At 37.4% G+C, this 14,652-nt stretch overlaps 2 protein-coding genes across 2 annotated transcripts in view; one reads left to right on the top strand and one right to left on the bottom strand.

The window, feature by feature from the left end:
• Nucleotides 1–128: 128 nt before the first annotated feature.
• Nucleotides 129–9,822, top strand: LOC141431363 (uncharacterized). The gene is made up of 4 exons (XM_074092529.1): nucleotides 129–367; nucleotides 1,033–1,186; nucleotides 2,500–2,657; nucleotides 6,853–9,822. Exons 1-4 carry the CDS (start codon nucleotides 262–264, stop codon nucleotides 6,990–6,992), a joined length of 558 nt encoding a protein of 185 aa, XP_073948630.1. The 5' UTR covers nucleotides 129–261; the 3' UTR covers nucleotides 6,993–9,822.
• Nucleotides 8,626–14,652, bottom strand: part of LOC141431364 (hexuronate transporter) — a 47,692-nt gene continuing 41,665 nt past the window's right edge. The window contains exons 9-10 of the mRNA XM_074092530.1: nucleotides 12,037–12,234; nucleotides 8,626–10,863 (exon numbers count right to left, since the gene is read on the bottom strand). Coding sequence (XP_073948631.1) covers nucleotides 10,688–10,863; nucleotides 12,037–12,234 — 374 coding nt within the window. The 3' untranslated portion in view covers nucleotides 8,626–10,687. The remainder of the gene's footprint in view (nucleotides 10,864–12,036; nucleotides 12,235–14,652) is intronic.

The following is a 14,652-nucleotide window of genomic DNA, read 5'->3' as shown; positions in this document are numbered from 1 at the left end:
CTGTATAAGACGCCATAGGGAGTCCCTTTACGCCCCAAGGTATTCTGAGGAGCTTCTATGGGCGTGTACAAGAAAAACAGGGTCGGTATTTCCATCCCGGTATGGTATTATCCGGGCCGGGAAAGAGTGTCACTGTCAGTCACCCATAAATTGTAAACAAACACGTGTGTATGTATAGTTAGCAATCAATAGTAATTCTATTATTCTACGTACCTACATTTAAATAAATTGCGGAGTGCAGTTTTCAGATATTTATTAATAATGTCGTCAGATTCTTCTGATGACGAAGACCTCTCTAGATTTCGAGAGGCCGTCGACACCTCGTTTACGAAACTAATCAATGAAACGCGCGGTGTCTCACAAAAAGGCAAGCTTACACCAGTTCAGATTTTTAATATCCGACTTCATAAAAGGACGTTTCAATTTATCGGATTCGATGACAGAGACCCTAAAAACTATTCTATAAATGACGCCTATTATGGGCTCTGAGGCTGGCTAAGCTATGCTATCGATCCCGGGTGTTGGGAGGAACTTGCTGCAAAGAGGTCATCTTGGCGATCTATCACCTCGAAAGGCATCAAATTATTTGAGGAAGAGCGTCTCACAGCGTTTGACGTAAAGCACCAACACTGACTATATTGTTTATTATCTGTAATGTAAAAGCATAACTATTATGTACAATGCCTGTACTGTGTACATTAATTAAGTAAATTGAGGAGGGCAGCTTTCTAAATGCAATACATGTGTCGCGCAGATGTTGCCGCCTTGCAGAGCAGCTTACCACTTTTTTTTCATGATAAAATAATGTAATAAATTAACCTTACTTTTTTTTTATTCAACTGGATGCCAAACGAGCAAGTGGGTCTCCTGATGACAAGAGATCACCACTGCCCATAGACACCTGCAACACCAAGGGGATTGCAGATATGTGGCCAACCTAGAGGCCTAAGATGGGATACCTCAAGTGCCAGTAATTTCACGGATTTTTACTGTTTGAATTACCCTTACTCATTATTAAGTTTTGTTTTTTAGAGGAGAAAAAGGCTCCATCAGAGCGTTATTTGGAGACTTCCAGCCATTACAACGATGTGAAGGTCCCGGAGATGATGCAAAAACAAATTGGTGCTAAAATTTCTAAAATTCTGGACAAGAAAGTTGAATTTATTGATATGGAAAATGGAGTTAAGTAAGTTAGAAAATGACTTGTTAAAAAGTATATTTTTAATTCAAGCTTTTTTGCTGCCTATACTTTTTGTTGCCTGTACAGCCGAGGAAACTGAATTGGGTACCAGGGTGGAACCCTGAGCATCATCTCTTATAATAATACTTGCCGAAACGGTAATGAGATAAAAATGCCACACATATGAAAGAAAGAAAGAAAGAAAGAAAGAAAATAATTTATTTATAACAGCAATGACACATAATAAGTAAAAATAATGTTTGTTCGTTTGTTTGTTTATACTCTTTATTGTACAAAAAGGAAATACAAAAATGTTACACAAAAAAGAAAGTGCTCAGTACAAAGGCGGACTTATCCCTGAAGGGATCTCTGCTAGTCAACCTTTGAGTGGTAGAGAAGAGCAATTTGATAATATAACTAGCAATCCTAAGTACATAACATCATCAAGGATTTACATAATAAGGGCAACTCATTAGCCTAGCACTTAGAATCTTTAAAAATAAAGATTAGCTAGGTGAATTATGTAATTAATTGTTATATGTTTATTTATGAAATAATCAATAAAAAACAAGTTTAAGTGATCTGATCTAAAATATTTTTTCCTAATCCCTTTGATCTGGTCACCTTCCACGAGGAAATGAATGAGATTCTCATTTTTGTAACAACTCATATAAGGGTGAATGTGAATAGTGGAATGTGATTAATGTGTAATTGTCTAAGCGCTGCAGTTCTCGACTGCATTGATCATCTTTTTCTACCTTCCTGTTATACTGTGTGACAGAAGGAAGTGGTGAAAACTATAATGATTCCAAGTATGTTAAACAGTAAGGCCTCAGAAGTTCCCATTCTGCACTGGGCCCGCGTGGGAACTATGGCCCAAGCCCTCTCATTTAGAGAGGAGGCCTGTGCCCAGCTGTGGGACGTATATAGGCTGGGATGATGAAGGCCTCAGATCGAACATGTAATGCTAACACAAGAATAAAAACAACTCGCAATTATAATTTAGGAACGGTCTGACTAGTTCATTTAGTACTTACCTAATTTTATTAAGTACTAGCCGTTACCCGCGACTCCGTCTGCGTAGAATTCGGTTATCACTATCCCGCGGGAACTACGCAATTTTCCGGGATAAACACTATCCTATGTTCTTCCTCGGGATTCAAACTATCTGTATACTGAATTCATCTAAATCAGTTCAGTAGTTTAGTCGTGATAAAGTAACAAACAAATAAACAGACTTACAAACTTTCGCATTTATAATATTAGTGGGATATCGAGAGCTAAAGTAATATGAAGATAATTTATTTTTTAAATTACAGAAAGCGCAAGATCAAAGGTGGTGTGAGGCTGTTCACCTCATCTCAGGACTACCTTACCACTGAGGCTGTCAAGGATACTTACACAGAGAATCACAACGCTCTGTCTAAGAAGATTAAGTATAAGAGGCGCCATGTGGAAGAGAACACAATAGATAGCGGTGAGGCTGTTTGTTTATATAAGTATTTACTTAGTAGAGCTTATTTTTATTATTATGGAATGGTGTGAAGCAGCGTCATCTGTTTTTAACACCCATTCCCGAGCCTTTGGTTCAGTTCTTTCATCAGTCTTTGGTTCGATTGATAAAAGATAAAATTATTTGTCCAATATATGCAAAATGTGGAATTTCAGAACTCGATTTTTTTTGTGCTTGTTATCTCAGAACTGAAGTCATTTGTAAACCAATTTGAAGAAATCTTTACAATATAATACAAATATTCTTTATTGTTCACCACAAATTAGTACAAAAACAATCACAGTCATCAGTACAAATACAGCCTTTCTTTGTTTTCGAAGGATATACCATACCAACCTTTATTTTATTACATTACACTTATACACATTTTATGTTACCTTCATCTAATATCCTATACATATTATAACATGTTATTTTTCATTTACGTTAATTTTAAGGGATCATTCAACAAGTCTTCTAGGACTAGTGGTGGCCCAAGTCTTACTTTTTAACGTTTTTTTGAAGTCCGTAACTGGTGTTTTTAAATTTTTCATATTTAGCAAAAAAAAAATAAAAAAATTAGCAAAAATTTCGTTTTGGTCCAAAAGTAAGGTAAAAAAAGGTAAATTGAAAATAAAAACTGAAATATAGATGCACAGAAAAACCAGTAGCGACATCTATACCGTAGCCCTCATCGAGAAACTGCTCACTGCTTAAGTGGCTAAATAAGAAACAAACAAGCTGAGATATGTGGTGCATAGGGGAAATTCGTGTCCGTGCCGTTGACCAACAGTGGTGTAGCGGTTATAGCACGCGGTACGGAATACCGAGGACCTGGGTTCGATTCCCAGTGTTGGTCTTATTTTTCTGGTTTTTCTGTGCATCTATATTTCAGTTTGTATTTTCAATTTAGGTTTTACGGGATGACCGTAAAAGTAAAAATTTGGAATTGAAATAAAAAATACAAAAAGATTCCAAAAAACCAATCTCAAAAAAAGGTAGTTTCTATTAGTGAACTGAGGCGTCTGACAAAGTTAACGGAAATAAATAAAAAAACACGGTGTAGAATTTTTGATTAAGATACGGTAGGTATATTGGTGACGAACTATTTTCTTTGATTTTTAGTGGAAATATACTCTATTTATTAAACCTAGATACTAAAGTGACAGTATGAAATGTCAAATGTAAAAATAATGTGACCAGCATAATACGAATAGTGCTGCTCTCTCATTTCCGTTTTCGACATAATTGCAAATAATCGATAAAACATAGTAGTTTATGGAAACAAAAATTAAATTAAAGCATTCAATATTCTACTTTCCATAAGCATTGAGCTTTTAGGCAGAACTAGCTTAGAATCAAAATGAAATTTAAATACAACTTCTACAAAAAGTCAAAATATCTCCTAAACGGTGGCATTATCATTAGACCCATTTTACCTTTTTTAGAATGTCTTAAGTGCCCTACGTGTGTTAACGTCACAGATCCGTTCATATCTTAACATTTTTTACGTGTACAGTCACCAGCTCCAATATCTGACACAACAAGCGTGCATAAATATCTGATACGACTATTTCTAGGGCCGGAAGGACGTGTCAGATATTTTTGCACGCTCCGCTGTGGCAGATATTAATGCTGGTGACTGTACTTACCGAACTTTGCGGTGATTAGGTGATTGCCGGTTGTGGCACATCACTATTTATGAGATGTAATGAGGGCTATCGCGTATGAATTCGCCGCTAGAGGCGCTAGTGTATGTGCGTTTTAGACGTGAATAGGTAACAAACAAACAGACTTAAACAAACAAACAGATTTACAAACTTTCGCATTTATAATATAGTGGGATACGATATAGTTACTCTGGCCGGTAGAGACATTACTTTCACTTCACACTTAAACCACTGAATCGATTTGGTTGAAATTTGGTATGGAGCGAGTGCGAGTTGGGCTCATACAAAAAGGGTAGTGTTACTACCGTACCAAAAACGCACGTCACTTGTATTTCCCCCCCTTCCAGGTGTCCTGTAATTTTTAAGTGTGTTTTATTGTTATTATTTCAACAGAATAATTAACTCAAAACAATGATCTTCATCATCATCAGCATCATGAACGGCATCAGCCAATGGCCTGGTACGAAATAACTCTCTCTATCCTAACTAGATTTGATCTGCGGCTTCGCATGCGTAAACCATTAGAAATACCGGGATTTTACAAAATTCCCTTGGGAATTCGAAATATATATATCTGGGTCTTCATTTAGGTACATCAACATGACGAATACCAGACATTATTGTCCGACTCAGTGTTTCTTAAAAGGCTTTTTAACAAAATGTGCTCGCACTTTCAGCTCGTGAGCTAATTCTCTTTCTCTTATTATTGCTCCTGTGATCAACTTGGAAGGCATAACATAGTCTACGTCGATGATACTGCAATGACGCGTAACCAAAAATGGCTAATACCGCGTATCTGACTAGAGAGAAATTACAGGAGAGCTTTAAAATAGTAGATTGTACAACAAGAGCATAAAACGAGCCATTTTACACGAGACGTTCATATAGCTACCCGTGCCGGTACGGCGAGGGCGGATAGACACTTCGAGGGGAAAATGGGTTCAATGCTCGAGTTCTACACTCTACTTTTCACTTCGATGGCGAGGAAATGAAATAGCAACAGTGGAAACAATTGTTCACTTACTATGTACCTTTTAATGATTATTTTTTTAATTTTATTGATCTATTTCGATTGATTTGGTTGATTTTTAGTTTTATATAAATTAAAAATTATAAAAAAATATGTACAAACTTCTTTGTTTGTGGCTGTTTACACCAGATTGCCTTAGTCTGAGACGAAGATTTTACTTTATGCACTAGAGCATAAAAAGTCATTTTATGTCGCCTAGATCCAGCATAAACACCAACTTTACGAGCATGAGAAGTGAATTTTTTTTTGTGTTTATATACCTACTAGCTTTTGCCCGCGGCTTCGCCCGCGTGGAATTCGGTTATCGCGCGCTGTTCCCTCGGGAACTGTGCATTTTCCGGGATAAAAAGTAGCCTATGTCATTCTCTATGCCAAAAATCACGCCGATCCGGCGCCCGTTTCGACGTCAAAGACGGACAAACATACAAACACACACTTTCTCATTTATAATATTAGTATTGATACCAGCCGCCATATTATTATCGCTAAGTATGCTAATTTTTGTAGGTTACGCGGCTATTAGACATTGCTATACACGGAATTGCTGTATCATCGAGGTCTACCTACATTAAAATACCATACTATCCAAACTATTAAGAGCAGTGTCTGAGGAACCCTTCGATCAAAAGAGGAACCAATGGTCTTGCTTGGTACCTAGTGCCAGCCAAGAAGACGCGTGATTTTGACAAAATTAGACATTAAAGACATTGTAATGAGAACCACGGCACGCGTCATCGTGAATGACTACCTTATAGTCTATGTGACTGTTACATAATATCAAATTATGTACAGCAAATGCAAAATTAATATCTATTCGGCGTCGGAATAAGAGTCTGTGGTACATATTTTTGAAACTTTTAATAAGTACATATTTTTACACTTGACTGTACAGTTGCATATATTGCTTTATCTTCACACATAATTATTATAAAACGAAATAAACTGCAAAATTAAGCAACAAACTGAACATCCAAAATGGCGGCAAATGAAAACTTTTCTCTTTTCTGACGCATGGAACGCAACCGTAGTTTTTTTTTAAATAAACGCGCGCGACCCAACTTTTCGTGCGACGTGCGAGATTTGTCATAATTGTTTGAATTGACATTTCATTTCGAAGAAAATGTCATCTCGACGGATATTAGAATTGAGGTCACATAAAATTGCCTTTTTTTAGAGATGTTCGAAATTTGAAATTAAGTAATGATGTTATTATTATGATCGCGAGATAGAAAAAAGAAAACATTTTCACAGATAAGAATTTTGTTCTAAATAAAACAGTGTAGGTATCTTTATGTTGGTCATTATTTTCGGTTTTTGAGCTCATTTATGAGAGCTTAGGTATATGTGTGTGGATAAAGAATTTTGGTTGATTTAAAATTACAGTAGCATAGAGTAGCATAGAGTTTCATATATGAAACTGCATGCTATTGCATGATCATTTAAAACAATACGTACGTCTAAGTTTTTTTTTGTTTTTCAGATAAAATCAAATTAGTTGCAGTGAGTGGGGAGTACGTGCTGTCAAAGGAAGAGATTAAATGTTGGAAGTCTAGAAGAAAAGAAAAACTGTTCAAGTACAAGGCACAGAAGAATAGTAAAGTTTTAGTGGCTATAGAGTAGGCAGCATAAGAGTCTCTTCACAAAAGCGGAATCAACTAAAGCCGATCAAAAAAAGCTTTATGTCTACGCAATAAAAAATCCTTAATTACGTAAGGACGATTTTGGCAATTTTTCATCCGTTTTATACTCGTATGTACCTATTTACATACAGTTTGATTAATTCGAGTTAACACTTGACAGATGCGCGTGCCTTCAGTAAATTTTCAACTTTGACGTCATACAAATAAAGCCATTTTTAGTATACCGCTACCCACGTTTACAGATTATGTAAAAACTATTTTATTTGTATGAACTCAAAGTTGAAAATTGACTGAAGGCACGCCCATCTGTCAAGTGTTAACTCCAAGTAATCGTACTGTACTTATGTGTCTATCTATTTAAGTATGTTTATCCGTTGTCTAGTACCCATAACACAAGCGTGCTTACTTTGAATTAGGTCGATTGATGGCAAATGTCCCGTCATGTTTATATACTCAGCGGCGCAAAATTTGGCCCACCCTTCATACAAAATTACCGATTCTGCATACATTTGAGGGCCAGATTTTTTGCCGCTCAGTATATAATAATTATTTTACCTACTTGTATGGGGTACGTAAGATTTTTCGCTGCAACTCCTCAGAATCAATTCCTCTAAAAACTCTCAATTTGAAGTAGTCAAAGATAAATCCTTTAGTCATTTTGCTCTCGTAATATATAATAAGTCTTTACTAGCAATCGCACATTTTGACTTTTAAAATCTTACATAGGCGTAGCTTTTACTCTTCTCCCTTCCCGGAGATAGGATAATAGTATGTAGAGCAGGGATGCACAGGCCGCGGCCTGCTGTAGATGTAGGTGCGGCCCGCCAGCGATCTAATAGAAATAGCGAAAACCTAGCGAAATGAAGGCTATTGCGTATAAATTCGTCGCTAGAGGCGCTAGTGTAGCGAGAGGTCTCCGAAATGTCAAATGTCACTGTTTTGGGTGAGCTTCGCGGGTTTATTTATAATTAGAACAATTATGTGAATATTTTGCAATACCTGAAATTAATTATGGCAAATATGCGTTACGGGGCATTGAATGTCTGTGTTTTGAGACAGTTTTCTCCTTCCTTTTTTCCGAGCAAAACTGGACTACGCAACACTGTGGCATGCTCGATATTTTTATGGAACGGTTTTAAGGTATAAAATTCGACTTAAATGCAAATTTTGTTTTCACGCCCGTAATAGCAAACTAACCACTATACTTCAGGTAGGACCTTTGTCTACAGTGGCGCCCACTGGTGAGCGCGAAAACGGTAGCCCTCATTATGATAATTTTAGTTGTCTTTATTTGCTGTGACCCGTCTTTACCTCATAATCTGTCCGAGGGGTCCTGGTAAGTCTGTGCATCCCTGATGTAGAGACTTTGAAAACCCCCAACCCCTTTGAAGCCCCTCCGGACCCTTACCTAACTAATAAATGGCATCTAAGAAAAAAAAAAGTAGTTCTGGTCTGCTCTTGGTTAGTTTCGCTCGGCTCTACAGTCTCTCGCAGAGTTGAGCAAATCTAATCGACTTTCACACTTATTGCGTGGGCATAGCTTATTTTAATTGGCTTGTTGATACCACATCAATAGATTTGGGGATATTCTAAGGCAATAAAGACAAAACAAGTTGTAACTTTGATTTTTTATTTTTATTTACAGTAAAACTTAATACCTATTAACAAATAAATTATGTACAAAAGTCAGTATCACAATAGTAACTGCCTCTTTTTACATTAAATAAAAATAACGTAAAGTTTCTCTGTTTTGACAAAAGAAATACATTTCGAACTTCTGGATTAAAATTTTACATCACTCGCTCACTAAGTTCGAAAAAAAAAACATTGTTCGTCAAAAATTTTTAGGTCGATTCACAATGCTTATAAAATAACCACCGCTATTTTTCCGTGATCTATTCTGATTGGTTCTATTATAGGTAACATTGATGGAGGTACTTGCATTTTTAGTTGGAGTTTCTTAAAGTACTTAGATGGAATTTGATGGGCTCTTTTTGCCAAGGACCTAAAAGTAACTTGAAAAAAAAAGGTAAACTAGTTACATAACTACAAACTGTGGTCCCATTTTGCTGGATAAAAATTCTGACTAACAAGGAAAGGTCGATTTGTTTTATTTTTTATATATGTTAGAGAGTAGTTTAAAATAATGGACACGTATTTTTTATTAGCTGCCCAAACTCAACTTATTCGGAGAAATTGACCTCAAAAGTACTAAAAAGTGAGCAAACCCTCTAACTACTGTAGAAAGCAAATTGCTAGTTAATTACTGGCTTGAGTATGTTAGAGAACATGACACAATAATGGGCCGGGTTTTGTTATTTCGGCTCAAACTTACATTTTACAAAAAAAAAACACCCTTCAACGTTTGATTCTTCCGGACCGCATTTTTTTTTGTAAAATATGTGTTTGAGTCGAAATAACAAAACACCGGTCCATTATTTTTTCATGTTCTCCAACATATAATCAAGCCAGCACTTTCTACAGAAGTTAGAGGGTTTGCTCACTTTTTAGTACTTTGGAGGTCAACTTCTCCGAATAGGTTGACTTTGGGCAGCTAATAAAAAATACGTGTCTGTTATTTTAGACTACTTTCTATCTTATATAAAAATAAAGCAAATCTGAGCCGGACAGTTGGGTACCTTTCCTTGTAAGACAGGGTAGTTCCATCAATGGATTGATAATAGAACTAATAGGAATAGAATTTGCCGTAGCAACCAATCACACATAGCCTTTTTTAGTCAATAGGAAAAAATTGCTGCGATTTTAAGCGGCTCGTAGACGGGCCATATTTTCACTGCAATTTGTGGCCAGCAACTATTGGTGTCCCTCTCTTACTCACATGTTAGACAGGGACACCAATAGTTGCCCGTCGAATATGGCCCGTCTAGGAGCCCCTTTACACAAACGCTGCATTTTGAATAAAGCTTATGAGTGTTTAATCTGTGGCCTTGACGATTTACGTCAAACTAAAATCGACTTCAATACTACAACAAAACATAAATTTTAAAATTACTACGTTTACTACTATGTCGTTTATTTTTTATCACTACGTTTCTATGGCGTGGTGTAGGGCAAGAAATTGTAAAAAACATAATTTTGTACTTTATACTTCTGTTTAAAAAACTGTTGTCTTTGCACTAGAATGAGATTGAAAATGCTTTGTATCTATTGTTCATTGTCTAACTACTATCTATCACTATCAAGCAAGAGACAAAAAGGCGTCAAAATTCGAAAAATATGTCCATTATTCACGGTTTCTTATCGGTACGTCACATAAATTTTATTTAAAAAAATCCTAACAATTTACAAAATCCTATCTGCGTTTTTTAAATATTTTTTCCAATTATAAAAATTACGCAAATTGAGTGGAGGCTCTACCTACTTGAGACTGGAGACTGCTACTTGGTAGGTTATAGTTATACCTAATGATATTAGATTTAGACAATTATCGTGTTTTTATTCAACATCAAAACTGTAAACCATTTTCGAATGATAGTTCTCATCATTAATCAAATAATGACAAAAAATGGCAGTGTTGCACTAGTGTAGGTACCTACTTAAAACGCTTTTACAAAACGCCCCTAACGGAGCGAACCTACACAGACTGCACAAAAATCAAACACAGCCTTATAAAGTCTGCTGCACATTTTCATTATCATTTGCCAGCCGCTAAAATTACAGTCTGCTAGAGTCCCGTACGGCTGATACCGGGCGCGCGCCGGTCCGTACTGGCAACTCGTCGTGGCTGTATGCCCGGTTGTCTAAGCCGTTCGGCTTGGCTGTCGGCTCTTCTTCCTTCGCCTCCACTGGTCCGTCCATTAAAAACATTGTTAGGAAGAATAAGATGCTGCCTGTTGGACAAAAAAAGTTAATTACAAGCTTTTATTCAGTTTCACCTGCCCCGTTGTCTCTGTCTGTCTGTAATCAAATCTTGCAAGTTAAATTCGATCAACTTCTAGTAGTTGGATTGACTTGAAATTTGGTATACTTATGTAAATTGCGTGACAATACTCTAATAATCTGGTAGTGACATCCTGGTAGTCCGGCCAGGATCGTCTCCACAGAACGGAACTCTTCAACGGTTAATGGCATCGACTTGAAATATGGAATGCGTATGTAGTTTGGGTGACAATTCAAGTACAGTCAGCAAAAAAAGCTTGTATTAAAAATGAAATTTTTACCAAACACTTTTCATTTTTAATTTATTTAATAATACCCTAAAACTGGCTCTCCTTGTGCTTGTGTTTGCATCAGATGTGGTCATTAGAAATATTTTTCAATACAAAGTAATACAGTACAGTTTCTCTTTATTGTACCATCACCCAGATATATGGTCTACCACCCTAAAGTTAATAATCGTTTGCATATCATAAAGCAATAATGCCAATAGACGTGACTGTCAACTTGAAAGTTCGACTTTAGCGGCATATTCATTTGATAGGAACTTGTTTAAAAATTGATAGACCACTTATTTGTCTGATAGTACAGTCATCAGCACCAATATCTGACAGAACAAGCGTGCACAAATATCTGATAAGACTCTATTTCTAGGGCCGGAAGGACGTGTCAGATATTTATGCTGGTGACTGTACCTACATTACACCACATAGACACAGTACAAAAAACAGGTACCCGATAAAAATAAATAACCAAGTAAACAAAAATACGCCGTGGTGGCCGAGTGGTTTGACCTATGGCCTCTCAAGCAGAGGATCCGGGTTCAAACCCCGGCTCGCACCTCTGAGTTTTCGAAATTCATGTGCGGAATTACATTTGAAATTTACCACGAGCTTTACGGTGAAGGAAAACATCGTGAGGAAACCTGCACAACAAACCTGCGAAGCAACTCAACGGTGTGTGTGAAGTTCCCAATCCGCACTGGGCCCGCGTGGGAACTACTGCCCAAGCCCTCTCATTCCGAGAGGAGGCCTGTGCCCTGCAGTGGGACGTATATAGGCTGGGATGATGATGAAACAAAAATGGCGTAGAACTACCCAGGTAGTATATCTAAACAAAATACTTACTGATCCCATAGAACCCGGCGTAGAATATCATAATGGCTTCCCGGTAGCCAATGGCCTTGGCTACAGGGTCCACGAGGATCGGCAGGTTTCCACCGATGTTGTTCATCACGAACAAGAAGACTCCGACAGTGGTGGAGCGACATGAGAGAGGCACGATCTCCACTAAGATAGCGAACACTATGCCAAACCACATTTCAGCTGAAAAAAAAGGAAATTTTTAGAACTGGTTTGACCTGTACACGAGCTGTGGATCGTGGGTTCAAACCCGGGCTTGCATCTCTGAGTTTTTCGAAATTCATGTCCGAAACCAACTTATGGTGAGGGAAAACATCGTGAGGAAATCTGCACAAATCTGCGAAGCAATTCAATGGTGCGTTGCGTGCGAGTAATTTATTGAATCAGGCGTTACTTTGCGGAGGTCCATATCAATGAACTATAAAAATATACTTTACTCACCCGCGACCTTTTGACAGCTACGGCTACGTCTATGCAACAGATGTGCGATCATGCAGCCTGTATGAACACGCACAAATCACATAAACCCAACTATCACCACCACCACACCTCACTGACGCGTTTCGAACTCAACCAGAGTTTATCCTCAGAGCAATAGAACCGTTCACCGTGCTACCAGATGTTAGACATGAGTTGCTCTGAGGATGGTATCTGGTTGAGTTCGAAACGCGTCGGAGTGTGGTGGTGATAGTTGGGTTTGTGTGATTTGTGTGTGTTCTTACAGTGTAGAGGTGGTGGAGCTGTATGAACACACATTATTTGCACAGATGTTAGCTATCCTATGGTCGCGTGTGAGTAAAGTACTTAATTGTTTTTAGTTCATATTTTTTAGGATTCCGTACACAGAATCCATCAGACGCATTTCGGTCGTGTTGGAGGTTTCGTCTCTTAGAGGCTGTTTCACCATCGATTGATTAGTGTTAACTGACGGTTAAAATGTGATGCCGTCTCCGTCTATTCGAACAAAGCAAATAGAGACAGCATCACATTTAACCGTCAGTTAACACTAATCAATGGATGGTGAAACAGCCCCTAAAAAATCGATTTATTCTATCTATCATTGTACAAATGGAAAATTGTCCACATAAACTGACTATTTTGAATTAGGACCGAAATTATACGGTCCAAAATGATTTTTTTCACAAGGTAGTTACCTAATTTACTTTATACTAATTTAATTTATTTTATACGATGTTATTTTTTTTTCTCTCCATCTAATGTATTTTTATGTGTATCGAATATGTGTAAATAAATGTTTCTCTCTCTCTCTCTCTCTCTCTCTCTAATTGTGCTGAAAAATATTTAGAACCAAATTTCAACACAAATTGTTTTTTTTCTGCGACTACGCCTAAATGGACAAGATTCCATTTTCACAATATTCTATTTTTATTCAATGGCAGTAAGTCTAATCAATATGGCGATAAACGTCGATGACGTTTAATAAAGCGAAGATCATCTCTCGCGCAGATTGTTGCGCAATCTTGTTGCTATACTTCACGTGCAATTCTATAGATGGAGTGACTATTGCATTGCCTCATTCCGGAAATGCAATACTTATCGTGTATTTAATCATAGAAGTATTATGTTCAATAATCACGCCGCTTTGCAACAAGTAATGCAATACTAATTAATTAGTTGTATCAATGTCAACTATAGATATTCCATCACAGCTGTTGCCGCGACTTCTGGCGAAGAATTCGTTCATCTTACAACCGCGGGAACTTTACAATTTTCCTGGATAAAAACTATCCTATGTCCTTGTCAGGGTCTTAAACTATCTAAAAGTTTTATTTAAGATCACTTGAGTATTTAACCTAAGCGTGAAAGCGTATAGACAGACGAACATTCACATTCGAATTTATGGGCATTTTTACTTTAAATGGCATTAAAAACTTTTTTTTCAGAATTAGGTAATTCTGGATTCTTCTTACTCAGAATCACGAGCACTATTGATTTAGACGAAGAAAGTGTCCCTAATTTTTTTTGACAGTTTTGTGACTTTTTATGTATACAGCTTAAATGTTATGAGGCGTTACGAAATGGACACATAAAAATTATGGAAAATTGGGGACGTTTTTTTTAAAAGTAAAAATGCCATAATGTATAGTTATGGGAAAGGCAGCGCCAGTTCTGGCCCTATATCCTATATCTTATATCTTGCCGTCCTGCTGACGCTCACATTATTTAATACGAGAGTGAGAGAGTGCGACGGACGGTACGATACGAACTTCGATTTTCGGATTTCGTAGTAGCCTGAGGTACTGCAAGAGCAGCGGGCGCTGTGGGCGCCAGACGGTATGGGGCGCCATTTCCAGTTTCCAGTGCAAAATAAAATTATGATGACGACTTTTGAGAGACGCGGAAGAGGCTTAAACAATCTCGCTCTGTTTTGGTCAAGGCATCGACTTTATAACCTAGGTTATAGAGTCGATGGTCAAGGGCTACTTCCGACGCTGGCTGACACCTATTCAATGAGGGTTTTCACAGAGGCGAAATATCGCTAGATGGCGTTAATATCGTGAGGTTCGTTTGACGTTTGCTTGCAATGAGGGCTATCGCGTATGAATTCGCCACTAGAGGCGCTAGTGTAGCGTGAGGTCT

This window comes from Choristoneura fumiferana, chromosome 9 (genome assembly GCF_025370935.1).
Source record: "Choristoneura fumiferana chromosome 9, NRCan_CFum_1, whole genome shotgun sequence".
Classification (NCBI taxonomy): domain Eukaryota; kingdom Metazoa; phylum Arthropoda; class Insecta; order Lepidoptera; family Tortricidae; genus Choristoneura; species Choristoneura fumiferana.
This window is presented reverse-complemented; position numbering and strand designations above follow the sequence as displayed.

Bases quoted from the DNA above. Each gene is read 5' to 3' on its own strand.
- LOC141431363 (XM_074092529.1), top strand. From the start codon at position 262: ATGTCGTCAGATTCTTCTGATGACGAAGACCTCTCTAGATTTCGAGAG. The intron at 1,187-2,499 runs GTAAGTTAGAAA...TTTAAATTACAG, and splicing joins GATATGGAAAATGGAGTTAA to AAAGCGCAAGATCAAAGGTG. The intron at 2,658-6,852 runs GTGAGGCTGTTT...TTTGTTTTTCAG, and splicing joins AGAGAACACAATAGATAGCG to ATAAAATCAAATTAGTTGCA.